At 39.9% G+C, this 26,046-nt stretch overlaps 2 protein-coding genes and 1 pseudogene across 7 annotated transcripts in view; 1 reads left to right on the forward strand and 2 right to left on the reverse strand.

Annotated features, from left to right (window-relative positions):
- The window catches only part of FAM114A2 (family with sequence similarity 114 member A2), a 38,012-nt gene extending 22,934 nt beyond the window's left edge, over positions 1–15,078 (reverse strand). Inside the window, 9 exon segments of the mRNA XM_089909596.1 lie at positions 1,014–1,093; positions 4,627–4,750; positions 5,583–5,741; positions 6,240–6,374; positions 7,777–7,868; positions 10,480–10,572; positions 10,982–11,081; positions 11,426–11,670; positions 14,820–15,078. Coding sequence (XP_089765722.1) covers positions 1,014–1,093; positions 4,627–4,750; positions 5,583–5,741; positions 6,240–6,374; positions 7,777–7,868; positions 10,480–10,572; positions 10,982–11,081; positions 11,426–11,656 — 1,014 coding nt within the window. The 5' untranslated portion in view covers positions 11,657–11,670; positions 14,820–15,078.
- Positions 15,079–15,201: 123 nt separating this feature from the next.
- Positions 15,202–26,046, forward strand: part of MFAP3 (microfibril associated protein 3) — a 118,648-nt gene continuing 107,803 nt past the window's right edge. For 4 of the 6 annotated variants that reach the window (XR_016392830.1, XR_002646920.2, XR_016392828.1 and 1 more), the window contains exon 1: positions 15,247–15,294. Coding sequence is in view for 1 of the 6 variants with exons in the window: in XM_022590204.3 (XP_022445912.1) it covers positions 25,376–25,670 (295 nt within the window). In the remaining 5 variants the exon portion in view is untranslated. Of the gene's footprint in view, positions 15,295–25,206; positions 25,671–26,046 lie in introns of those variants that run through there. The other 2 variants (XM_022590204.3, XR_016392829.1) reach the window with 2 other exon arrangements.
- Positions 22,054–22,907, reverse strand: LOC111183130 (large ribosomal subunit protein uL30 pseudogene; annotated as a pseudogene).

Raw genomic sequence — 26,046 nt, forward strand, 5'->3', positions numbered from 1 at the left:
TGAAATGTTAATAGGTGTATCTGCATAAAAGCTATATGAATGTTGTTTGTACTTTTCTTGCAACTTTTTTCTAAGTTTGCTATTACTTCCAAAACAAAAAACACTATAACACAAGCTAGAAAGTGCCATAAAGTGCTACAGACAAGATGAGGGAGAGGAGCTGCTGACGCAAGGTTCTGAAAAGCTTTCTTGGAGAATGCAGTGTTTTTAGTGGGCATGGGAGAGCAGGGTAACTTCCCTGAAGCATCCTATTCCTTACCATGGGGTACGCAAGAGGTGACTCTGATGACTATACAATGGCTATCAGCTCTCCCTGGCCAGGAAGCAATGTGTGCTGCTGCTAACCGATTCTAAGATATTTCTCGAGAAGAGGGTGAAGAGGCAGCAAGCAGCCCAAGACCCAGAGAATACTGTCCCAAGAGCTGGCACTGGTGTATATGCTAGGTGGGTACTACCCTGGAAACAGTATCTCCCGACCCACTCTGAGCTTTGACTGAAGACAGCTCAGGCATCACTACCAAAGACCAGGGCTCAGGCCATGGACTCTCTCATTTCCACAAGCTAAGTGGTCATTATGTGAGTTACTGGGCTCTGGGAAATGGCAAACTCCAGCTACCTAAAGGCAGGGGCCACATCCCATCATCTCGGAATCACTCAGAGCCCTGAGAACAGTGAGCCCACAATAGAGAACTAGCCCATTGGTATCATGATGGCTGATGACTGCTGCCAACTTTAACTGACCAATGCTATGGCCTAACTTAAGCTTTCAGACAAGCAAAGCATTCCAAATGGAAACAGGTGAGGATGGCAGATGTGTTGGGGGGCTGGGGGTAAGGGGGTGCAGTGTGAGTTTAGCACACTAACCTGCAAGGCCAAGAGGGAGACAGGAGGTATGGAACTCAGAATATACCCTCGGTTTTGGTGACATCCTTGCCAGGAATTTACAACCTTACATTCTTTATCCACTAAATATATATGTAAAAAATTGAAAATCAGCAAGAAGGAAAACTTACCCTAGTAAGTTTCTCCGGTTTGGAGGAGACATGCAGCTGGGAAAATACCTCTGTTATCTCTTTGGTAAAGTCTTCATCCCCTAGAAAAACAAGTCCCACATAAAACACTGCAGAAAGACTGGTGAGGATCATTGCAGGGAGAGAGAAGAAGAATGATAGTAGCAGCTGTAGCAGTAAAAACAGCAGAAGCAAATTATATGAGCAAGGTGCTTTAGTGCTTACAGAATCCTTTTATGTATATTTTACTGATGAATTCTTCCAATAGTCTTCTAAAAAAAATGCATCATTATCCCATTTTCGAGATGAAGAAACTAGGGCTTGAAGAGGTTAATTTATATCCCCAAATCTCATAACAAATAAGGAGTCAAACCTTGGGCTTCCCACCCCCAGTCCACAGCCTATGCTCTTTGGATTACATCCTAGAAGTATGAATGGAAAAGTGATGAAAGCAGAGTACTAAGTGGGTAAGAGGCATGTGCTTCCAAAGAAATGGATTTAAGCTGGGACATAAAAAACAAGTACAAGTTAGCCAGGAGAATGGAAGAGCTTCAGGCAGAGAAAACAAGTACAAAGATCCAGAGGTGAAAGAAAGCGTGGCAAGAAGTTTAACATGGTTGGGAGTGTCCTAATGGAAGAAAGAGAAGAGGGATAGAATGAAGCTAGGAAAGTAAGCAGGATCCAGATAATAAAGGCCATCATAAACCATGGTGAAGAATTCAAACTTTTATTAAGAGAATGAGGAGCTGCTGAATAGTTTTATACAGAGACAGGTAAGTCCAATTAAAATTTTAGAAAGATCACTTTAGCTCCTGGTGGGAATGAAATAAAAAGAGAAACATGAAGGGAGGCAGGAAGCCTGAGGCAATATTCCAGGATCCAGATAAGAATAAGGGTAGGTAATAAGAAAGGAAGAGGATTCCAGAATGTTGGAAGGATAGTAAGGAAGCTTTGGAATAAGCTTGATGAGCGATGATGTGGAACATGGAATACTTAATACCTGAGAAACATGCAAACAAACAGGTGAGTCAAGATCAAAAACAATCAACACATCCAAACAAATGACAGGAAATGGCTCTTTTCCTCTCTATTCATCTAAATCCTATCCAATCTCCTCTTTGAAGCCCAGCCCAAGTTTTCTCTCCACCAAAGACTACAGACAGAAATCCTGTACACAGAAATCTCTTAGCACTTACAATCTATGTATTTCTTAGACACCAGTTCATGGTTACCAAGGCAAATTACTACTGCTTCATACATGCTTTCTCCCCAGAATCCTTAGGAAAAAAATCTGTCTTGGTTCTTCTCTCTCCATCTGCTCTTCTGTCCTCTCTTGGCATTCAAGGCAGAGAATTCAAAAGGTTTAGTGATCCCAGGTATAACATAGTTTGGGAAAAGCCGATCTCACTAAATGATACAACTGTGACCTATATAACTCATGTAAACAACTCCTAAATCATATTCTACTAAACACCTGACTCTCAGGAAGGCATTTTGCTTTCCCAGTTAAGCTCTAAATTATGTGAGACAAGGGATGGATCTGAATCCAAGTGGGATGCAATCACCTCAAAGGGTTCACAAAAAATTGAGTGCAGGAGGAAAAAAATGCAACTTTTACTTGTAGTCATTTATCTCATTCTTCAAGAAGTACTTTTTTAGGATGTACTTTAGAATGTAAATAATATATTACTATGGTAGTATATGTGTATAATTTATACACATTCAAATATACACATATTGGGTCTAAGTGCTCAAAAACCTTTTACTGCTAAGCGTTGATCAAAAAATGTTTGCATTTGCAACATGTATAGATCTGGAGGGTATTATGCTTAGAGAAATAAGTCAGATAGAGAAAGACAAAAACTATGTTATCACTTATGTGTGGAATCTAAAAAATAAAACAAATTAATATTTAAAAAAATAATAAGGTAAAATAAAATACAGGGGGAAAAAATGGAGATCCTTGTCGTGTACTCCCCAGAGACTTGAGCATAAAAAGCAGTTGTTGCATTAGAATAAAGCATGTAAGGATGGAAGGGAGACAGGGTTAGTGCTTTGGAGGGACTCAGGAGAGAGGCTGGCACCTCAAGCTGGAAGTCTCCTAAAAAAGTGAAGGCATTGAGTATATAAGATAGAGGGACAAGGGCTAAGGATGCTGATAGAAACTGAAGATGATCAACATCACCAGAACTAGGTTCTGTGGTTTTCTCTCCCCTCTGCTACCACTTTTTTAAAAAAAACTTCATTGAGATATAATTAAATACCAAGGTCAGTGTTGCATTCTCAACCAAAATCACTGCAGAGGGCCATTGGGAAGGGTGGCATGCAGCACTCCACTGCTATCTTTGCAGAATCCTGATCTCAGGCAAACAGGGAATAAAAATATTATAGACACAAATCCATCTGTTTAGAAATTCCCTTAGAGTCCTCTGAATGGTATTTAAAGATCAGGATTTCTGATCACTATGTGAAGCCAGATGTCAACTAAATTAAACAAATCCTGTTAGGCACTATGTACAAATAACCTTAATTAAGTTCATAAATAACCAGGGATTGTCACACCAGGGCTTAGTTAAGAACAATGGATCAACTTAAGCAAATCAAAATTAATTTATAGGTTTCCTGCTAAGTGAGACTTTGAAAATGCAGATCTTTATTTATTTACTTACGCCATCCTAATAATGAAAATAATAGCCACCATTTGTTTAGTGTTTACTATGAGCCACACATTAAACATAATATTTCATTTAGTCCTTATAACAAACTGAGAGGAATTAGCTACCTCTACTCACCAGCTGAGGAAGCAGACACTCAGGGTTAAGTAATTTCACAAAGTTGCATGGCTTAATAAATGGCAGATCTTGATTTAGAACCCAGGTCTAACTCCAAAACCCATCCTTTTATCCACCATGCTTATTGCCTTCTCAATACCTCAAGACAGCTTTAAAAACTCATATTCAAAGACCATTTCATATCAGGACTCTTTTACATAGAGTAAGATACCATTTAGCAAGATATTACATAACCAGACAATTGGTTTCAGAAGATGTGGTATATATACACAGAAGGGACTACTACTCAGCCATAAAAAGAATGAAATATTGCCATTTGCACCAACATGGATGGACCTAGAGATTATCATACTAAGTGAAGTCAGAGAGGCAAACACAAATACTGTATGATAGCACTTTTATGTGGAATCTTAAAAAAAATAGTACACATGAATCTATATACAAAACAGAAACAGACTCACAGACACAGAAAACAAACTTATGGTTACCAAAGGGGAAAGGGGAAGGGGGGATAAATTAGGAATATGGGATTAACAGATACAAACTACTATACATAAAACAGATAAGCAACAAGGATTTACTGTATAGCACAGGGAATTATATTCAATATCTTGTAATAACCTATAATGGAAAACAATCTGAAAAATATATGTATATAATTGAATTACTTTGCTATACACCTGAAACTAACACAATACTGTGAATCAACTACACTTTAATTTTAAAAAAAGAGTTAATTTAATTGGAGAGATTTATTTCAAGGACAATCACTGCATATAAACACACTACATCCCTCCCACTCAGATGCTGGATTTCCATGTTACCTTTCTTCTCTTCCTCCTCTTCCTCACAGAACTCTGCTAGGGAAAATGCTTCTTTGAGTTGCTCCAACTCACATTTTAGAGTCTCCAATTCTTCTCCACTTAGAGAATTAAGAATAGATTTCACCTGAATTGATATAAAATAGTAAGTGGGAGTATGAGAGAAAAAGAAAAACATTCTCAAATGAAGAGGCTATGGATCATATTAAAATTAAAAGTATGAGTTCACAAGCTCTTCCTCAAGAACCTTAATACAAGAGGCAGGTCATCAAAGAAAGGTACGGAGAATTGTGCTTCCAAAAATAATATAAGCAGAAATGTCTGGAAATTATTAGTGCTTAACAACAGCTTAGAAATTAGGAGGAAATGGAATAGTCTTGAATTAATTAAATGCTAACAGGTAACTGTATCCAAACTGGCAGCTTAAGCCAAAGAAACTTATAAAAAGAAAAAAAAAGAACAAGATGAAGGAAAAATAATAGATATGCTATTAAGACCTCTTTGTTAACCTGTCCTTTTTTTTTTTTTTTTTTTTTTTGCGGTACGCGGGCCTCTCACTGCTGTGGCCTCTCCCATTGCGGAGCACAGGCTCTGGACGCACAAGCTCAACGGCCATGGCTCACAGGCCCAGCCACTCTGCGGCATGTGGGATCTTCCTGGGCCGGGGCACGAAGCTGTGTCCCCTGCATCAGCAGGCGGACTCCCAACCACTGCGCCACCAGGGAAGCCCAATCTGTCCATTTTTGTTTAAATTTAGAGAAACAACACTTGACTCATTCAATTTCTAGCAATTAGTTCAAAAATTAGTTTTTTTGTTTATTTTGGTATAGTATTTTCAGAGAGTCTCAAGCCTCTACCTGACATACATTTCATCCTCCAACTGCACAAAAGGAAAAGAAACTATGCAGTGTGCTTCTGCTTAAAGACTACTCCAGTTGAAATTTTTGGTTTGGAATTACCTTTATTTCACTTTCTCGGGAGAGCATTTCCAGAGCTTCTAGATGTGAAAGGCCTTGAAATTCATCAAAGAGTAGCCCATAATGAGTTTTCTTGTCCGTTTCCATGGTAACCTCATTGGTGGTCCATTGCTCTTCTTTCTCCTTCGCCTCTCTTAAAACCTGAAAGAGATCAAGGCATTACACTGCAACAAGTAACAAGAGCTTAAGGGTGAGTTCTGAAAGTCAAGGGAAGCAAACTGAGACGGGTAACACTGCCCTTTCATTCTTGGAATTGTGATTCAAATCGGATAGGCTCAGGAGCTGCAGGGAAAATATGATCACATAATTTGCTCCTAGACAGGGTAAATAACACCCCAGGAACCGGGTGTTTCTCTGACAGTGGTTTTACCATTAATCTAATAACAACCCTGAAAGGGCTTGGCATCTTATATTGCACTGACAAGAGGCTCCTGTAGAAAGGAAAGAGGAGGAAAAAAAAAGAACTGGGCATTTTTCTAAGCATTAGAGCTGTGTATCCCCTTACCAAAAACAAAACAAAACAAAACAAAACAAAAAACAAAAAACACTGAAAACTCCTCAAAAGGAAATAATAAGAAGGTCCCAAATTACCAAAGGCAAAAATACAGATCAAAATACAGACAGGAATGCAAACAGTACCTGAGACAGTGTGGAAGTCCGGTTCATCAGACCCTTGGTTCTTTTAAATCCAGGATCCCCTTCTGCTATTACATCCATTGTCTTTTTCCCAATGAATTCTAAGGCATCCAAACCCCCACTGATAACACTCTTTCCCTAGGAAACACATGCAACCTCATTACAATAATACTGAAAAAAGACACCTGCATGTTTTCATTTCATAAAATAGTGGCTAACAATAGCAACCACTGGCTAGAACAAGGAGCAACTAAAACAATCATACAGTGCTTGTGGGAATGTAAAGCAGTATACCCACTTTGGAATGTTATTTGTCAGTATCTACTATAGCTAAACATGTGAATATCCTATGACCCAGCAACTCCACGCATGGTTAAATATTCAAAAAAAATGTGTAGAGGTTCATCAAAAGACATACAAGAACACCCATAGCAGTACTATTATAAAACCTAAAAGCTGGAAATTACCCCAATACTTACCAACCCTGGAATGAGTAAATGTTACATAGTCACTCGATGGAATACAACAAAGAAAATGGAATACACCACACAAACTATACTGTGGATAAATTATATAAACATAATGAGTGAAAAAAACTAGATACACTAGAGTACATTCTGTATGATTTTGTTCATATAGCAGGGAAAATTAATCTATGATGGCAGAAGACTGGATTGTGGTTATCTTAGACGGCAAGAGGGGGAGGCACAGAAGACTGGGAGACAGCACAGGGGAGACATCTGATATACCACCCTTCTGTTTCTTAGTCTGAATGTGCTCATGTCGTGAAAATTAAAACTGAACACTTATGATTTCACTCGTCTGTATACAGATTATACTTCAATAAAAAGTTAAAATTAAGGGCTTCCCTGGTGGTGCAGTGGTTGGGAGTCCGCCTGCCGATGCAGGGGACGCAGGTTCGTGCCCCGGTCCGGGAGGATCCCACATGCCGCAGAGCGGCTGGGCCCGTGAGCCATGGCCACTGGGCCTGTGCATCCGGAGCTGTGCTCCGCAATGGGAGAGGCCACGGCAGTGAGAGGCCCGTGTACCGCAAAAAAAAAAAACACAAAAAAAACCACACAAAAGTTAAAATAAAAAAGTACTAGCTATCTATCCTCATGTAGGAAAGATATTAAGCTTCCTATTTAATCCTTTCAAAAATGTTTCTAATCATCTATAGTTTTATAAGTATTTATCATAAACATCTCATTTTCCCTTTGCCTAAAAGATATAATTATGACAAAAATATTTTTGTAAAGTAGAGATGTTTTTCTAGGGCCACCAAACTAAGAACTTAGTCCATAAAATATTAGGTACATTGCCTCTCCATTACTCTGCATTTCCTGCTCCCTCTTTTACTTCTTTTAAGTTTTCAAGTTAGCTCTCACTTTACCCTAAGATCAAAGTGAATGATCTTCAGCAATTTGAACTCCCATAAGAGGAATCAGTCCCCATGACTTTTCAAGGAAAAGAAAGAGAAAGAGACAAAAACCCATTATAATCATGGAAGGAAGCAGGCCACCTTGCAATTTTTACTCACTGTGCTCTGAACAGCAGTAGAGATGGTAGAGAATACCCCAAATGGTCCACTCATTGGAGAGGAGTTTTCATTCTCTTTGGCACTTGTCTCTCCTATAGTGGGGAAGGGATGTGTAAATATGAAGAGACAGTCCGTAAATAGTTTTGCTTTATTAGCATCTATATGAATTTTTAAAAATTAGACTTTATTTCCAACACACAAGGCCTTAGTACTTTTTGTTTTATTATTTTAAACCATTTGCCTATTTTAAAATAAAAGTTAAGGCAGTTTTTCATTTTCATTTCAAAAACAAAATCCAGTCTTTTGAACAACCTATGACATATATAACAGACTATATACTGTGTGATTCCATTCATATGATCTTCTGCACAGGTAAAACCACAGGGTCAGAAAACAGATCAGTGGTTGCCAAGAGCTAAGAATAGGTGGAGGGGAATGACTACAAAGGGGCATGAGGGGATTTTTTTTTTGGGGGGGGAGGAATGAAAATATTCTCAAGTCTTGTCTATACAAAAATAAGAAATATTCTATATCTGTATAATCACAATGGACTGTGATTACATAGCATAAACAGGACAGTATGTTTGTTAAAATATGTAAAACTATATACAGTTGGCCCTCTGTTCTATGGATGCTGAACCCGTGAATACTCATTTTGTATAAAGAACTTGAGCATCTGAGGATTTTGGAATCCATGGGGGGGGCTCCGGGAACCAATCCCCCCATGGATATCAAGGGATCATTGTATCTAAAAAGAGTGAACTTTACGTAAATTATAACTCAATAAATGTGACTTTTTAAAAATCCAGTCTACTTTAAACTTTATCCTGGAAAATTATGCTTCTTCACAGGATTCAGACATGCATTACAAAGATTTGTTTAAAATCTGTTCTATTTTATTAACACTAAAATCTCTTACAGGAGATCAACAAATAATCTATTGTAGGGAGGACTTCTGCTTCCAACTATGATGGATTATCTGGTGTCAGACTTGCCCTTCTACCATAGCATCTAGAAAACTGGACAAATATAAGAAACAATTATCTCCAGACATTGGACTACAGACCATACTGTACTATGGTTCAGGAGAGAAGAGAAACAAATGATGAGAACTCTATGATTGGCTTGCTTTCCAGACCACAGCACAGGGAGGGGAAACCCAAGCAGAGCATGGCAGTCTTATTAAGTAGAAGAGACAGAGACTGGAATCTAGGAAAGCTGAAGCACCTGGAATTTGCAGGTCAGAGTACAAGCATACCTCATACCTTGTGCATGAAGCACAAGCACTTTATTGTGCTCTGCAGATATTGCTTTTTTTTTTTACAAACTGAAGGTTTGTGCAATCCTCCGCTGTCAGATAATGGTCAGTATTTTTCAGCAATGAGGTATTTTTTAATTAAGGTATATACATTATTCTTTTTGACATAATGCTACTGTACATTTAATAGCCTACAATATAGTATAAATTTTTATATGCACTGGAAAACCCAAAAAAGAATTTGTGAGACTCGTTTTTTGTGATATTCACTTTATTGCAGTGGTCTGAAACTGAATCCACAATATCTCCAAAGTATGCCTGTACTGGAGAGGAGGGAGATACAGAGGTAAAGAGTTCCAACTATCTACACAGGAGTGCCCTTGAGTCTTTGGCTGAATACTAAGCTGTTCCTGCACTGGAAAACTCCACGATACTGGGCAAAGAACTGCCATGGAGCTGTAAACTAAACAATGCCCAAAGCTCATGCTAGGCTGAGAGACATTTGACTTCCAACCAATCAAGTAGAGAGACCTAGTTAAACACCTGGAAATTAGGTAGCGACCTCAGAAGGGTCAGAGACTTGGTAGTTGATCTAAACTAGCACTTAACAATAACGGCTACTCTAGAAATCACGCTCAAGAAGTTTAAAATCGAGACCAAAAGATCAATCTAAGCTACAAATATCTTAACTGCCTTCCAAACAAAACTCACACCCTTTAAAGGACTACAAAATCCACTCAGCAAGGTAACATTTCTAATGTGCAGCATCCAATCAATGAAATGAAAATGTTATCTCTAAGCAAGAAAAAAAAAATGGTCACTAGAAACAGATTCAAATGACAGAGATGACAGTCAGGGACACTAAAATATATACATAAGGAGGTGAGAAATGGAAGACAAAAAAAGAAACAAATGGAATTTTTAGAGTTGAAAAATATATCTAAAATTTAAAAGTCACTGAATGGACTTAACAGCATTAGACACAGCAGAAGAAAAGATCAGTAAACCTGGAGCCACAACAAAAACTATCCAAACCGAAGCACAGAGAAAAAAGGCTTAAAAAAATGAACCATGGAACAGCACCAAAACTAACACATTAAAACATTTTTTCATGCCACAGTAGATTCAAATTCAGCTAACTCTTACTGGGCTCTTACTCAATTGTGCCAAGCACAAAGCGAGGCAATTTTTACAATCTACATTCATGGCTTTACTTATTTAATGTTTGTAACAGTCCTCTGCAATATAAAATATCACCCAATTTCATAGATGAGGAAAGTAAAGAGACACCTGAGTGGTTAAAGCCAAAGATTCCAAATCCCATTTCTCATCAGCCCCATGATGCCCTGAATATCAGACAGTCAAAAAACATCTACTGAAAAAAATGAGCTTAACTATTCCATTTCAGTTTATAATTCTAGGCCTTAATGTTTCCATATACTGACCTGTTGCATACTGGACTTCAGATGAAATTTCACTGGGACTAGGGATTCCAAGGGAAGTCTCTGCCTTCTCAATGACATTTGAAATACCTTGTCCTAATGAGAAAAAATAACATTTTTATATTTGAATTTATTTGCTACTAGTCACCAAAACTGAAGAAACAAGCTGAAAATTAAAACCACAGATTTTAAAATTCATTACAACCAGAAGACATGTTATTTTGACCATATATAACTCATCTTTGGGAGTGTATCCTTACTAAAGGAAAAAAATTGATTTATTATCACCAATGAATAGTTTTATATTAATTCCTAAATGTCAACCTTCTAATGAAATACGTTACCAATTCTAGTGGCAGTATAAATCAGCCCATCATTACTAATGTATCTTCAAACTATAAAGCCTTTGAGTAATCATGGAAGAAGAATGATTAACAAAGTCGTTTTGAACACAGATCTGTAGCAAAATGCACACAAAAATGAATAAAATGACTGATGACCTTACCTACTGTGGCTACTGTAGCTGAGGCTGAGGAGAGCAAGGACTTTCCCCAACTTCCCCAATAGCCCCATCCGGTGTGGGGTACATCTTTGGAAACAGTCTCCTATTTTTCCCAGTAGCCAGAAAAACAAAGGCAAAGAAAAATGGAAAAATTAGAGGAAAATAAGAGTGTATATACAAGGTAGCTAATTATTGGCCAAAAGTATGGGTGAACAGATACATATTAGTTGGCTCAAAAAGTGTATTGCTTGACTGACAGATGTATGTTACCTGCAATGTAAGCACCACATAGCAAAGGCAACCACTCATAAAAGCATTTATAGAACTGAGAGAATTGTTTTATGGTTATAAAAAGAAAGAAATAGGTGCAATCCCAATTTGGTATTGATTCCGTATTCCTTTTAGCCCTAATACTTTTTAATCTCAATGTTTTAATAGATACTTTACTTTGCCTGCAGCCTGTGATGTTTGAACAGGGAGAACGTCTGAAGTCTCAAGGTCACTGGAAGGTTTGGACTCTGGTCTTTTTCGAGTAGAAGCTACAGGTTCTGATTTACTCTCTGACTTGGCACTTTGGTCAACTGACTCAAAATTCTTGGTTGGCTCACAGTTCTCATCTTCAAGGATGGAAGTTGCTTCAGTTATCACTTCAGTCTCAATATCACCTTTATCCGACATGATTAGATCATTGCCTGGTAAAATAAAAGCCCCCCAACCCCCAAAAATTAATTATATAAGCTTGTTTTTGGTAAAAGTTACTTGAATAAACTTGTGGAGATTATCGAGTCACATGCAGGTGTAAGAAATAGTACAGAGAGATCTAATATACCCTTCATCTAGTTTCCCCCAAGGGAACAATTTGTGTAACTATAGCATATCACAACCAGGATGCTGATAAGATACAATCCCCCAACATTACTCAGATTTCACCAGTTTTACATGCATTCATTTGTGTGCGTTTAATTAGTTCTATGAAATTTTATCACATGCACAAATTCATGTGATACAGAATAGGATTACCACAGTCAGGATACAGAATAATTCAATTACCAAAGTCAGGATACAGAATAATTCAGTTACAAGGATCCCTTGTGTTATCTATTTTTAGCCATGTCCCACCCTCCTCCTAACCCACAGCAACCACTGATATTCTCCATCTCTATAATTTTGTCATTTCAACATGTTATATAAATGCAATCACACAGTATGTAACCTATTGAGATTTACTTTTTTCACTCAGCATAAGTCCCTCAAGATTCATCCAAGTTGTTGTACCACTAGTTTCTCCCTTTTTATTGCTGAGCAGTGTTCTTCGGTATGGATGTATCTCAGCTGTTTCACCATTTACCTGTTGAAGGATGTCTGGGCTGTTTCCAGTTTAGGGCTATTACGAATAAAATGGCTATGAACATTTATACACAGGTTTTTATGGGAATATAAGCTTTCATTTCCCTGGAATAAATGACCAGAGTGCAATCGATAGTACTTGCTTAATTTTATAAGAAGCTGCCATACTCTTTTCCAAAGTAGCCGTACCATTTTACATTCCCACCAGCAATGTATGAGTAATCAAGTTTCTCTTCATTCTCACCAGCATTTGGCAGTGTTATTTTTTATGTGAACCATTCTGATATAGGTGCACTATGACAGCTTAATATGGCTTTAAGCTTTAAGCTGCATTTCTCTAATGGCTAATGATATTGAACATCTTTTCATGTGTTTATTTGCCATCTGTATATCCTCTTCAGTGAAACAGCTTTTTTTGTCTTTTGCTCATTTTCTAATTGGATTTTTTTTTTTACTGTTAAGTTTTGTTTTGTTTTGTTTGCGGTACGCGGGCCTCTCACTGTTGTGGCCTCTCCCGTTGCAGAGCACAGGCTCTGGATGCGCAGGCTCAGCGGCCATGGCTCACGGGGCCAGCCACTCCGCGGCATGTGGGATCCTCCCGGACCGGGGCATGAACCCGTGTCCCCTGCATCGGCAGGCGGGCTCTCAACCACTGCGCCACCAGGGAAGCCCTACTGTTAAGTTTTGAGAGCTCTTTTTATATTCTAGATTCAAGTCCTTTGTCAGATATGTGGTTTGTAAACATTTTATCCCAGTTTGTAGCTTATCTTTTCATCCTCTTCATAGAGCTTTTCACAGAGCAAAAGTTTTTAATTTCAATTTATCAACTTTTCCTTTTTTGACATTTTAAAAAAATCTTATTACTCATTAATCATTCCTACCTCAATTTTTCAGAGAGAAGATTATGAAATTTAAGCTACCAGAATAAGATTTACATCAGACCAGCTTTTGAACAGCAATGTTAACAAATTCAATTCCTTCCAGAAGTACGGCTCTTTGACAGTTAAAGTCAAGATATTATTGGTGTTTTTACAAGGAGGAGATGCTGGTTTCCAGGATAACCAAGTATTACCAGGGGAGAAATAAACGTATCCCACACATACATAGACACACACATACACCCAGACCTCGGTATGTATAAGCACATGTTTTTACCAATATATACTAACCACAAAATTAGACCCAATCCATCAATGCCACCAAAACATTTCTAACATACTAAAAAAGAGACATACTAACAACTAAGGCAGCCTGGAAGTAGCACTATAACTGAGGTACACACAAAATGTTAAAAGAACAGAGAGCAAGGAAAAGTATCCTAGGATCAGGAAATAACACTCATGAACTTTAAATACTTGAAAAAAGCATAAAATAGTGATCACAAACTGGGATTTTGAGTCCCAAATCCAGCCTACAGATTTTTTTGTTTGGCCTGCACAGTGCTTAAACTTTTTTCTATACTAATTGGTAACATTTAAAAATCAGAGTTTGTTTACAAATAGAAATTTCCAACTTCCCTTGTAAAACTGAAAGATCTGGCGACACTGGGCCCACATTCGACTTGTTAATAACTAGCTCATGCCAAATATTTGCTGGGGATCTTTTAGACAGGGTAGGGTAGTGCTCTCTAGTTCCCCGTAATCTCCACCGAAATTCACTTGACTTGTTTATGTTACCTGATTAGCCCCTCTAGGCATCTGAACTTGTAATACCTGCCTTAAAGGGCACTTAGGATTCTGACAGATGAAGATGCCAATGAGAGAATTCAAGGGTGTGTAAACAACACAGGGGAAATCTCAAAGGTCTGAGGTATGACAGCGTGGAATACAGACAGATACCAGGAGTAGTTAATATGGCAAAGAGAATGATGGGGAGGTGTAAGGCTAGAAAGGTACATTTATATAACATCCTGGATCCTAGGCCATATGTTATATGATATACATACGTTTCCGAAACACATAGAAAAAAACAATCTAGATACAACCATCCATAAACATAAAAACCAACTGTGAAACACTCATTCATTTACTTGCAAACATTTTTTTTGACTACCTGTTGCATGCCAAGCTCTGGAGACTGAGAACTAATTTAAGACACTATTTCTGCCCTACTTACTCCAGAGGCCAAATAGGAAAGGCTACACAGTTCTTGCACAAAGTTCCATCAATGTTTCGTGTAGCTGAAACATTGATGGAATATTTTTTTGCTCTCCTTATGCTGCCTCCAAGTTACAACACACGGTAATATGCATGTAACATACACATTATATACTATATATAATATGTAGTTAGGCTGACACTCTTCCAACTCTGTACTTGAGTGACTGTGAGAAGTCAGTTCACCTATCTGCGTCTCCGTTTCTTCATCTGTAAAAGGAGGAGAGTACTACCTACTTGCCAGGATTCCTGGAAAGACGAAACGACCCGGTGGATGTGAGGGGTTCGGAACGGAGCCTGGCACGTAACCCCTCACGAGTAAAAGCTGCTGTTAGTACCTGGTGGTTGTCTGGAGGGAGCATTACTATTTTCACTAATATAACGATTTGTCTCGAGATGTACAAAATCCGTTCTCCCTTCTTCCTAATTACAAGAACAGGTGCCAAACCGGTGTTCTGGTGTAAACCTGTGCTCCTAAGTTCTCCGACGCTGACGAGAATCCCTCACGCAAGCGGAGCGCTTCAATAACCAGAGCACTTCCGTAGCCTCAGCGTCCACCGCGAGGCGCCCGCCCCCCAGCCCCAGGCCGCTTCCTCCCCTTCCGCGGCGACCCCGAGACCCCGCACCCGGCCTGCCTCCCCCCAGGAAGCCCCGTACCCAGCCCGCCGCCATCCGCACCGCCACCACAGCCGCAGAGAAGCCACTCCCTACTGCCCCGGAAGTCCTCCTTCAGGACGGAGAAGGCCTTGCCTACCTGAGAGAACTTCCGGGTCAAGCAGCCGGTCCAGCCGGAAGGAGCTTGGCGAGGGTCTGGTGAGTGAGGGCTAGTTCGCGGTCGTGGTCTAGGGCTGGGGCGGGGTGGGGGTGGGTTACCAGCGGTGCCGGGTCGTGGGTTTGAGCGGTGGGTTGGGGTACAACGTGAAGGAGGATGGGGTATCCGCTACCCTTTTGCAAGCCTGGCCTGGGCTGCAGGAGTTCGGCCGTCGTATATTTACGGAGCTCCACATACCTGCCAGGCACTTCTCTGGGCGTTTGCGACATACTGGTTTACGAGCGACTGTGGCTTTGCTCACAAGTAGTTGACAGCCTAGCGGAGGAGACCGACTATAAACAGGTCAACAAACAAACACGATTATCTAAGACGGTAGTGAGTGTTTTAAAGAAAATTAAGCAGAATAAAGTGACGGAACGAAGCGAGGGAGTAAACCTTTTGAAGATCTGGTGAAGAGTATTAGAAGCAGAAGGAATAGCAAGTGCAAACGCCTTCTTGTGGGAACAAACCGAGCCAGGCCAAGGAAGAGGAAAAAGGCTACTGTGCGTGGAGCAAAAAGAGGAAGATGAGACCAGAGACTTAAACTGGCCAACCCTTGTAGGGGCTGTGAGCCAGGAGAAGGGTTTTGACTTTTATTTGGAAAGCAGTGGAAAAGCACTGAAGGTTTCTGTGCCCAAGAGTGACATGCTGTGATTTATGACTTTAGGTTACTCCTGACCCTTCATCAGAAAGATGCACCTCTTCACTTGCCCTTGGACAGTGGAATGCATGAAACCCAAAATGACGGCCAGAAAAGCATTAGAGACACCCTCCCTGTAGAGATGTGAAAAACTAAGTCCCAGAGAGGTGAAGGCACCTGGCCTTTTAAGAACCAACGTCTTCCAACTCCATTTAATGCTTTCAGAATGACCATTTTAATGTCTATACATAATTGTCACTTGCTAAAACTCTTCAGATGGTTTCCTTTGCTTTGATGGTGCTTCTCTAAATTTAGGGGCATCAGTATCGCCTGGGAGCATGTTAAAAATGCCTATTCCCAAAAAAAACAAGAACACTTTAAGTATAAAATAGGTGTTTTCCTCTGATTTTTTGTTGTAATGGAAATGCATAAAATTGGAGGTTTAAGAATAGAATCTTGGCAAGCCACTTAACTGTCTTATCCTTAAAATACTGCTGATAATAATTATAATAGAAAGTGTTCAAACTTTTTGGTCTTAGTATCCCTTGACACTTTTAAAACTTATTGGGAACGTCAGAGAGTTTTTGTTTGTGTGCTTATAACTATCAATATGCCTTTTTTCCCCCTCACCCCTTCCCTTGCCCAGAGTTCCCTCACACCCACCCTCACCCAGCACTCCCTGACACCCTCCCTCTCCCAGAGTTCCTCAGTATGCCATTTTATATATCAAAACAGCTTTTCAAAAATTGTTAATTTATTTAAAATGATACATTCATTACATGTTAACATAAATAGCATTTCTATGAAGAATATTTTCCAAAAGAAAATTATTGGAAAGAATGGCATTGTTTTACATTGTTACAAGTTTTTTTTTAGTATCTGGCTTAATAGAAGACAACTAGATTCTCATATCTCCTTCTGCATTCAGTCTCTTGTGATAGCATTCATTATGTAGCCTCTGGAAAACTGCACCATATTGTGTGAGAATGAGAGAGAAAAGAGCAAATAATTTTCTAGTATTAACACGAAACTCATTTTGAAAAAGTCTCAGGGACCCCCAGAGGCCCCTGCACCACACTTTGAGAATCGCTGAATTACAGTAAGGTTTTGAAAATCAAAAGATACATGGGCTTGATTTGTAAGTCATTAAAACTACATGCACGGCAAAGATGCAGATGCCCAAGAAATCTGCATCTTTATTTTCTTAATAAATTTATTTTATTTATTTATTTTTGGCTGTGTTGGGTCTTTGTTGCTGCGCGCGGGCTTTCTGTAGTTGCAGTGAGCGGGGCTACTCTTCGTTGCAGTGCACGGGCTTCTCATTGCGGTGGCTTCTCTTGTTGCGGAGCACGGGCTCTAGGCACGCAGGCTTCAGTAGTTGTGGCTCGCAGGCTCTGGAGTGCAGGCTCAGTAGTTGCGGTGCACGGGCTTAGTTGCTCCGAGGCACGTGATATCCTCCCGGACCTGGGCTCGAACCGGTGTCCCCTGCATTGGCAAGCGGATTCTTAACCACTGCACCACCAGGGAAGTCCCACATCAGGCACTCTAACGCCAGAATCCATGTTCCTGACCACATAGCCATGATGACACTGTAACTTTGATCTTGCAAAACTGGAAGAATTGTATTGTGTGGCTATCGTTTGAACTATGTATATACTGGACAGGTAGATCTGAGCATGAGAGTGAGGAGTTCTTTTTTAGTTATACTGAGTTTGAGATACTGGGAGGGTGCGGGGGCAGGGGGAGGTTCAGACTATAGAGAAAAAAATGGGCAAGGAGATCATAAGTCTAAGCTTGTCATATCTATGTCTTTGTGTAGCTTCATAAGCAAATGCTTATGGCAAAAATGATCAAAGTCAAGGGCATAACAACTAACCATGGTTTGAAGCACAACTTCAGCAAATACAGAAGGTGTTCCTCAGTGTACCAGAAAATATGCTGACATTTGAGCCAAGTGCCCAAAGGCCAGTGATGAGGTGTGTGATGGCTCTAAGATGCTGTTGGGAGCATAAGGGCTATTCAGAAACTTTTTGGAAAATGGCCCTCAAAATGATGATTTCTGTTTGTGTATTACTAACCTTTTTATGTTATCTATAGCAGTGGTCGAGTATAAGCACAACAGCTTTACATTTATTCTCTGAAAGGATAGAGGAGTGCTAACAGCCTGTTCTTCATTTTTTTTCTCCCCTTTGCCAATTCAGAATGCCACTCTGACCATTTGTGTGCCTCGTGTAGGGATCTTCTCCATTTTTCAAGTGTAACAGTGCAGGCTGAGGAGAGTGGATAAGCTGTAAATACAGCCTTGAACGCAGTTAACTATGGAGAATGAACCGTTAATATCCCAGTATACTTGGAGCAAAAACCAATACCATCTGGGCATCAGTGTTTTTCCTTCCTTTGAATTATCCCAGAACTATTTCTGCAAACAGCTGTTTCCTCAGCCAACTTAATATTGAGCCACAAGAATGGAAGTTAGCCACATTACTTCCTTATTTACTTCTGTTGAAAATTGGAAGAGAATGGAAATATTTCTTCTCTCAGAATTTGGCAGGAACAGCAACAAGGCAATCTGTTAGGGATGATAGCTTAGGCGCTTTTCTTTCTTTTTCTTTTTTAATGATATAGCCAATATCCAGAATGATTCTGGAGGGTAAAATCATCTACATTTCTGATTATTCATGATCCTAGAAAAGCTAACATTTTAGTGTACCTGAAAGATGAAAAAGGAGTTAGATTAAACTTAAATATCACACTTTTCAGTTATCCTATTCATGCTGAAGAAAGGTAATAAAACATTCTACCAAGTAACTTCAATCACAAGCATAGCATAGCCCTTTTTAACTGTTTACAGGAAGGTGGCACTTTGATTTTCCTTTTTGAACTCTTTCTTCTTAGCCTCCAAATGTCAGCTGCTCCATTGAGAATAGCAGGCATGATATTATGCAAAGTCCCAAACTTTTAAGTGAGTTGCATTTCTAAAATTCATGAAGTCCTCCTTTCTCTTTTGTTTTCACAGCACAATTACACTTCTCTTCAGTACTTCTCTTGTATATAGTTAGCTGTCTCTGCCTCTGCCTTCCAGGTTTTGCTGAACTCAGTCTTTTTTCTCCCACCTGACCGTTTCTCCATTTCCTTCATTGTTTGCACAGTCAGCCTTCATTTTTGTGGTTTTAATTTTGAATAAAATTAGATAAAGATGTTTATTTCTTTTTTTAACATCTTTATTGGAGTATAATTGCTTTACAATAGTGTGTTAGTCTCTGCTGTATAACAAAGTGAATCAACTATACATATATCCCCATATCTCCAAGATGTTTATTTCTCAAAAAAAAAATAAGGGCTTCCCTGGTGGCGCAGTGGTTGAGAGTCTGCCTGCTGATGCAGGGGACACGGGTTCGTGTCCGGGTCCAGGAGGATCCCACATGCCGCGGAGCGACTGGGCCCATGAGCCATGGCTGCTGGGCCTGCGCGTCCGGAGCCTGTGCTCCGCAATGGGAGAGGCCACAGCAGTGAGAGGCCCGCGTACTGCCAAAAAAAAAAAAAGTCATATTGAAGCCAGGAAGTAGAATTCTATCAGGAGCCGGAGCAGCATGTGTGAGTCCCTCTTTCTCTTCCCCTCTGCAGCTCTTTCCACCACCAGCAGCCCCTATCTCCTGTCTCCTCTCTCTTTCCCTTCTCCACCCCTGTTGTCCTTTCTCTAACCTGATTACCTCAGCTCCCTATAAGGCTTCTCTTCCTCAGATGGCCCTAACCCACAGTGTCTCAATCCAAATTCCAAGAACAAGATTCTTCTTAGCCAGTGGGTTGACTTCCTCCTGGGCCTAAGAAGGCAGGGCTCCAAAAAGGGAAACACGGGCTAGGTAGATCACAACAAAAGCTCTCTACCACAAGCTCAGGACACATTAAAAACAATGTAATATAATGGTTGGGCTCCAAGGTCAGTTTACAGTTCCTGTTTGATCCATTATCATTGTAAAATATTTATTTGCAATGAGAAAAAGAGTGTGAAATTTAAAGACTGAAATTACCTAGTGGTGTTTCCCCTCCCTCCTCCATGATTTTTAAATGGTTGCATGGTATTCCAAGTAAAAGTGTTTTATTTATCTTAAATAATGGCTTTGCTATAAGGTGTAGATTTTAGCACCTGAAAGGACCATCAACAATAATAATATCTAGAGCTTATTCAGTGATTACTATTACCAGACTCTGTGTTTTTTATATACTGTCTCATTCAGACCTTGCAATAGTCCTGTGAAAATAGATGCTATTATTTCCCCTGTTTTAAAGATGGGGGGACTGAGGCACAGAGAGATTAAATCATTAACAAAAGTCGTAAGGCTGGTTAGAGTCAGAGCCAGGATTCGAGCCCAGGAAACCTGGTTCCAGAGTCTGTACTCTGAACTTCTCTACTACGCTGGCTTTATCAGAGGCCAGCAAGTATGATGTTCCAGGGTAAACAATCCAGAATGTAATCTGAGTAATAGTTCTCTCGTATTGGAAGTGTTCAGACAGTCTGGAGCAGGGCTGTTGTAGAGGAAATGAGGAAGTATATTAGTGGTTGCTAGTCCATGGACCCTCTGCCTCAGAATCACCCAGGGAGCTAATTAAAAACCATGAATTCCAAGGTCCAAATGCAGAGGTTCTTATTCACCAGGTCAGTAGGTCTGGGGTGGAACCCAGTAATCTATATTTTTAACAAGTTCTCTAGGTGATTGTGATATTCAGCCTGGCTTGGAAACTCTGGACTTGGTAATCTTTTATTGCCACCATTATCTCCTAGGACTAGATGGTAAATGAAGACTTTGAGGGTTAGTGGTTGGTTCAAGGAATGCATTTAGGCATTATGCCTTTAGGATCTTTCGAGATTACAACATTGGTTCTTTTTGTCTCAGAGAATATAACAAGTGCTAGTAAATGCATGTGGGCCTGAATAATTATGATCCCTGTTGTATACCATTCTTCAGTTTACAAAGATCCATAACATACTTGATTATATTCAAACTATTCTCTATCAGTAAGTATTTATTGAACATGTGCGAGTTACGAAACATAGCATCAAAAAAATACAGTCCCTGTGCTTAAAGGGCTCATAGGTGAGATGGTGTAGACTGCCTGGTAGTACAGAGCAGCATATACTAGAGCCAGGTGAATAGTGTAATGGGGAGGGCTGCAGGGGTCAGGGAATAGCCATCCTGCATCCAGGTATACTCTGGATCCATATGGGAGGAAGAGCCAGGCCTTGAGAGGAGGCTCAGGGAAGCTGCATGAAGAAGGGATTCCATACAGCAGTAACACTGCCAGGACACTATTGCCCTACAGCCCTGTCACGTGGAGGCTGTCACATGGAAGCTGTTCATTCCCCTGAAGCTCCTGATCTCAGAGCAGGGAGAGTGAGTCCATTTCTTCTATTTCCAGTGTCTTCTACCTTAGCTGCCTTGATCCTGGGGGGACATTAACACCCCCTTACATGAGGTACCCCACTTTTGAGCCTCTCGGTTCTTTGACTGCTTCACCTTGGACAATTATCTCTTTCACTCACTTCAACCTGCCACTCCAGTTCCCAAAGTCTACCTCCAGTTTTGCTGTTGGTCGAAACTGCTCCCCTCCAGAATCAGGAATCAGACCCATTACTCTCTGGCCACAACTTGTAGCTCTTTTTCCTGAACACCTTCTAACCAGTGACCCCTCTGCTTTTTCCCTGCCCCCATCCCTTTACCTAGATGGCCCTCTTGCATTCTTGATTCCCATTTATCCTCAGGTCCTATTGCACACCTTACTTTCTCAGGGAGGCTTTCTGCGACATGGTTAGCTCTCCATGTTGGGTGCTCCTGTAGTATCCTGTACTTTCCCTTGGGTAGCATTTAGTGTATTTTGTATGTACTTAGTGTCTATGTCCTCTACCTGACTGAGCTCCGTGAAGGCAGAGGTGGTGTCTGTGGTAGAGTAGGTTGGCACAAAGTAGGTGCTCAGTAGACACAGTTGAATAGATTAAAATGTATACCTCTGGTCTAAAATAGTAGGTTCTAAACTCTGTAGTAAGAAGCGGTGGGGAGCAAAGGAGTGGCAGAATAAGAAATGAGGTGGTATTCGAATAAAGTGGAGTTCTGGGAGGTTTGTTTTGTTTTTTTTCAGTTTGAAAGCAGTCACTGTTTATTAACTGACCAGATTACAAAAATAATCGTGGTAGATACCTTAGTTCATCCTTCTAATAAGCCTGTCGATCTGGTCTTCCCTGTTGCCAGCATCTCCACCTTCTACAAAATGGGTGGTCTTTTTCTTCATTCCACCTCGTGGAGAAGACAATTTGAAGGGCCACAGGAAGTTGTTCGCTTCTTTGAAACGTTTTCCAACAGTATAGATCTCATGAATCAGATCCTCCATGCAGATAATACCGTATTTGCCAAGAGATTGAGCAATCAACACGTTATCCGTCAGGGCAATTCGCTTCTTGTTGCTTTTGCCATAACCACGCTTGTAGATCAGTTCATTTACTGACTTCAGGTTTGGGTACCCCCATGCGATCAATGTATGGTTCCACGATTCTCAGCATGTTAATTGAAGCCTCCTCGTGCTTCACAAAGGTGCCATTGAAAATCTGACGGAGGCGAAGAAGCTGCAACACCTTTCGAACCTTTGGGCTCACACCATTGATACCTCTGATCCTGATGACAAATGCCAATTTGGGTTCCGCGGGTACGTGGAAGTTGCCAGCTTTTCTTGCCATCCCAGCCGTTCGAATTTCAGTTCTGTATATCTGCCGGTATTCCCTGTGATAGTGCTTAGCTTTTTCATAGATCAACTTCCTCCGTGCCTTTCGAAGCATCTTTTGGGCAAATTTCTTCCTCAGGCACTTGATCTTAAGCTCTGTGAAATTCACTTTTTCTTAAGGGTTTCTGGCACAGCAGGAACCTTCTTTTTCTTCTCTTCTGCACTCTCCATGGTTCCAGCCAGGAAAGAGCTGTTTTGTTTTGTTTTTGTTTTCTCCACAAAGAGAGCAGGCCTCTAGCTCAGAGCCTTCAACAGATGGCAGTATCTCTAGAAGTTAATAACATGACTGTTTGCATTGTGCTTATGTGTACAGTTACTTTTATCTACAGATGTGATACAGACTTTCCTTTTAACATAAATATATGAAAGAAAAATGAGTTTTTTAAAGAAAAGCATAACTAATAATAATATGGTTCATGGATATAGCAAAAAAAAATCATAACGGTAGAAGAAATGAATGAAATTTGGGAAATGCCACCTTGGATGAAGCCACAGGTACTTGTTATGGAAGTCCTGGGGAAAACTTGGAGCGCTTTTTCAGCATACTCATTTCCTGTCACTGTTGAGAACCACGAGTCTAGAATAAAGGACAAAAATCACATCTGCCAATTGTAGTGAAAAAGTTGGGAGCTTACATATATCAAGCCCTAGCACAGTGCCTGGCTTACTTCAGTCATTTAATAAATGTTATTTCTATTGTTTCCACCCTCCACTCCTTCCTAATAGAGACCAGGATTCTCCTGCTAACTTATAGTATGCTCTTAAAGAGCAAGTCACAGTGAAGAGGTTAGACCAGATCACTTCTATAATCCCCTGCAGTGCCTAAGTGCTTTCTTTCCTTTAGTGTCATTTTAGTGGGGTTTTGGAAAGAAATGGAAACAAGCGCATGTGTTTACTATTTATGTATAGCAAACTCTGAAGTTCTTTGTTTTACTCTAAATAGTCCATACTTAAATTTGAAAGAGAAAATTATTGTCATCATCCAACCATCCTTTCAAGGTCTAATGAAGATTAAATGATATTTACAACTTAATGTAATTTAGACTTTGAGTAGTTTAATGGCAAAATACAATGATCAATTGATTTTTATGTTGTATGATCAAGCAGCTTTCACGTGAGTATACAGGGGAGTAAATGTCATTTCCAAAACTAATTATTTTGGGCCCTCATAAGAAATAAAGCTAGGTGTTTCATCCCATATTTTATAGAAATAGAATTTGAAATATTTCTTTAAGAGTCAGTGATTTTAGGGGCTTCCCTGGTGGCACAGTGGTTAAGAATCCTCCTGCCAACGCAGGGGACACAGGTTCGAGCCCTGGTCTGGGAAGATCCCACATGCCGCAGAGCAACTAAGCCCGTGGGCCACAACTACTGAGCCTGCGCTCTGGAGCCCATGAGACACAACTACTGAGCCCACGTGCCACAACTACTGAAGCCCGCGCACCGCAACGAAGAGTAGCCCCCACTCACCGCAACTAGAGAAAGCCCGCGTGCAGCAACGAAGACCCAACGCAGCCAAAAATAAATAAATTAAATAATTAAATTTTTTTTAAAAGAGTCTGATTTTAAAAGAGGAATCAAATTACCAGGAAGTTCATCATAATCACATAGATTCTTAGACTGGGATGTCATTTTGCTTTTATTTATGATATTTTACTCTTCTTTTAAATGTGTCTGACAATCTTTCCCTGTAGTTTACATCTGTATTTCTACCATCTAGACATTTAAGGTGTCAGTTCCTCCCTTAGCTAATTTTATAGACTTTGAGCTAGAAATCTGGTATTCTTACAAACTTAAATATACTGAATTTTGTTTCTTGATATTGAAGAAATTATTAAAGGAAAATTCTTTTGTCTAACATTCTTGCCCAAGAGGGAGGTTCTATAGCCTCAGAAGTCAGTAACTATTTATGTACATGTAGTAGTGCAGTTTTCTTTCTAATGTTAAAACAAAAACACTACTTCAGGTAGCCCTGTATTATTTATATCTTATATGTCTGTGTACTTGAATTACTCAAATTTTGAGCTCCATGGTTATGATTATAATGTACCAGTTGATTTAAATTATTGATATAACAGCATTTGGTAATGGTGCAGGTTGGAATAAAAGATCATTAAGCTAAATATTTTAACCTTCATTGGCTCCCTGTTGCTTGGAGTTTGTCAGAGTGAAATAGAATCACAGCATTTCAGAACTAGAAGGGCCCTTAGAGATTGTCTCATCCAGTCCCTCATTTGACACATGAGAGAACAAGCCCAGCTACTTGCCAAGGACCTACAGCTAGTTAGTAGCAAAGCTAATACCAGAATCTAGGTCTGCCGTTTCCCAATTCAGTGCTCTTTCAACCGATTCCGTTGGGATTTTTAGGTGGTGTTCTCTCTGTTTCACTCCCTAATGTTGATGCCAATTATTCTAATCAGTTTCACATCTGTTTATTTTTAGTACATAGAGTTTCACCCTACTCTGAGTCTTTCCTGGTTAAACTTTATATCTGGCTTTCTTTTAGGTTGGTCTCCACTCATCTCTTTTAATCTTGAAGACTTCAAAATATACCTGGATCTACCATTTTTTTTGAAAACTCCAATACCAAGCAATCAGTGACCCACCGTGCTCTTGTTATAATATAGAAGCTTTTCAGTTCTCCAACTCTAAACAAGATTTTCTCCCATTTTCCCATGAAGCCACATTGTTGTTTATTCACTTTAGTGGTGAGTGTTACTGTGCCAGCTGCTTTTGCTTTGGAAGATGTAGGCTTCAACCAAATGACCCCGCTGGGAGCAAATCATAGTTCTTCCAATGCATCATTTCTCCCAAGTTTTGAACTCTCAGCAGATTCCCACTCAGGTGATGATGTCATCATAGCCAGAGAGGGAACTAGTGTTTCAATTGAGTGTCTTCTCACAGTCGACCACTATGAAGGTGTCTATTGGTGCAACTCAAAAGGACAGCAGCTGGATAACAGAGGCAGAGGTAACTATGCCAGAGTATAATTAATCAAGGTTACTCATTTCCTATTACTTCTTTCTTCTTCGTTTTAAGGCATATTCAACAAGAAATCTCTAAGATGAGGTACTACAGTAAATAGTTAAAACTTTGGAAGGCCTGGAGTATTATACCTATCAGAAAAAGCAAAATAATGGTAATTACTTAACCAGAAGAAAATAAATAGAGAATAGTTATAAATTTAAAAGGTGTTCACATAATGATGGTGAGCTATTTTCTCTCCTCTTAGTGAGCTGGTTTCCTTCTTCATTCAAGGTAGACTCCATCAGGGTTGCTGCATACAGCTGTGCGGGCTACGCACTGCCCAACTCCAGGGGCACCATTCACCTAGACTGTAATGTGA

This window comes from Delphinapterus leucas, chromosome 3, assembly GCF_059928025.1.
Source record: "Delphinapterus leucas isolate spDelLeu-1000000601 "Yukka" chromosome 3, BTC_Dleu_Yukka2, whole genome shotgun sequence".
NCBI lineage: Eukaryota > Metazoa > Chordata > Mammalia > Artiodactyla > Monodontidae > Delphinapterus > Delphinapterus leucas.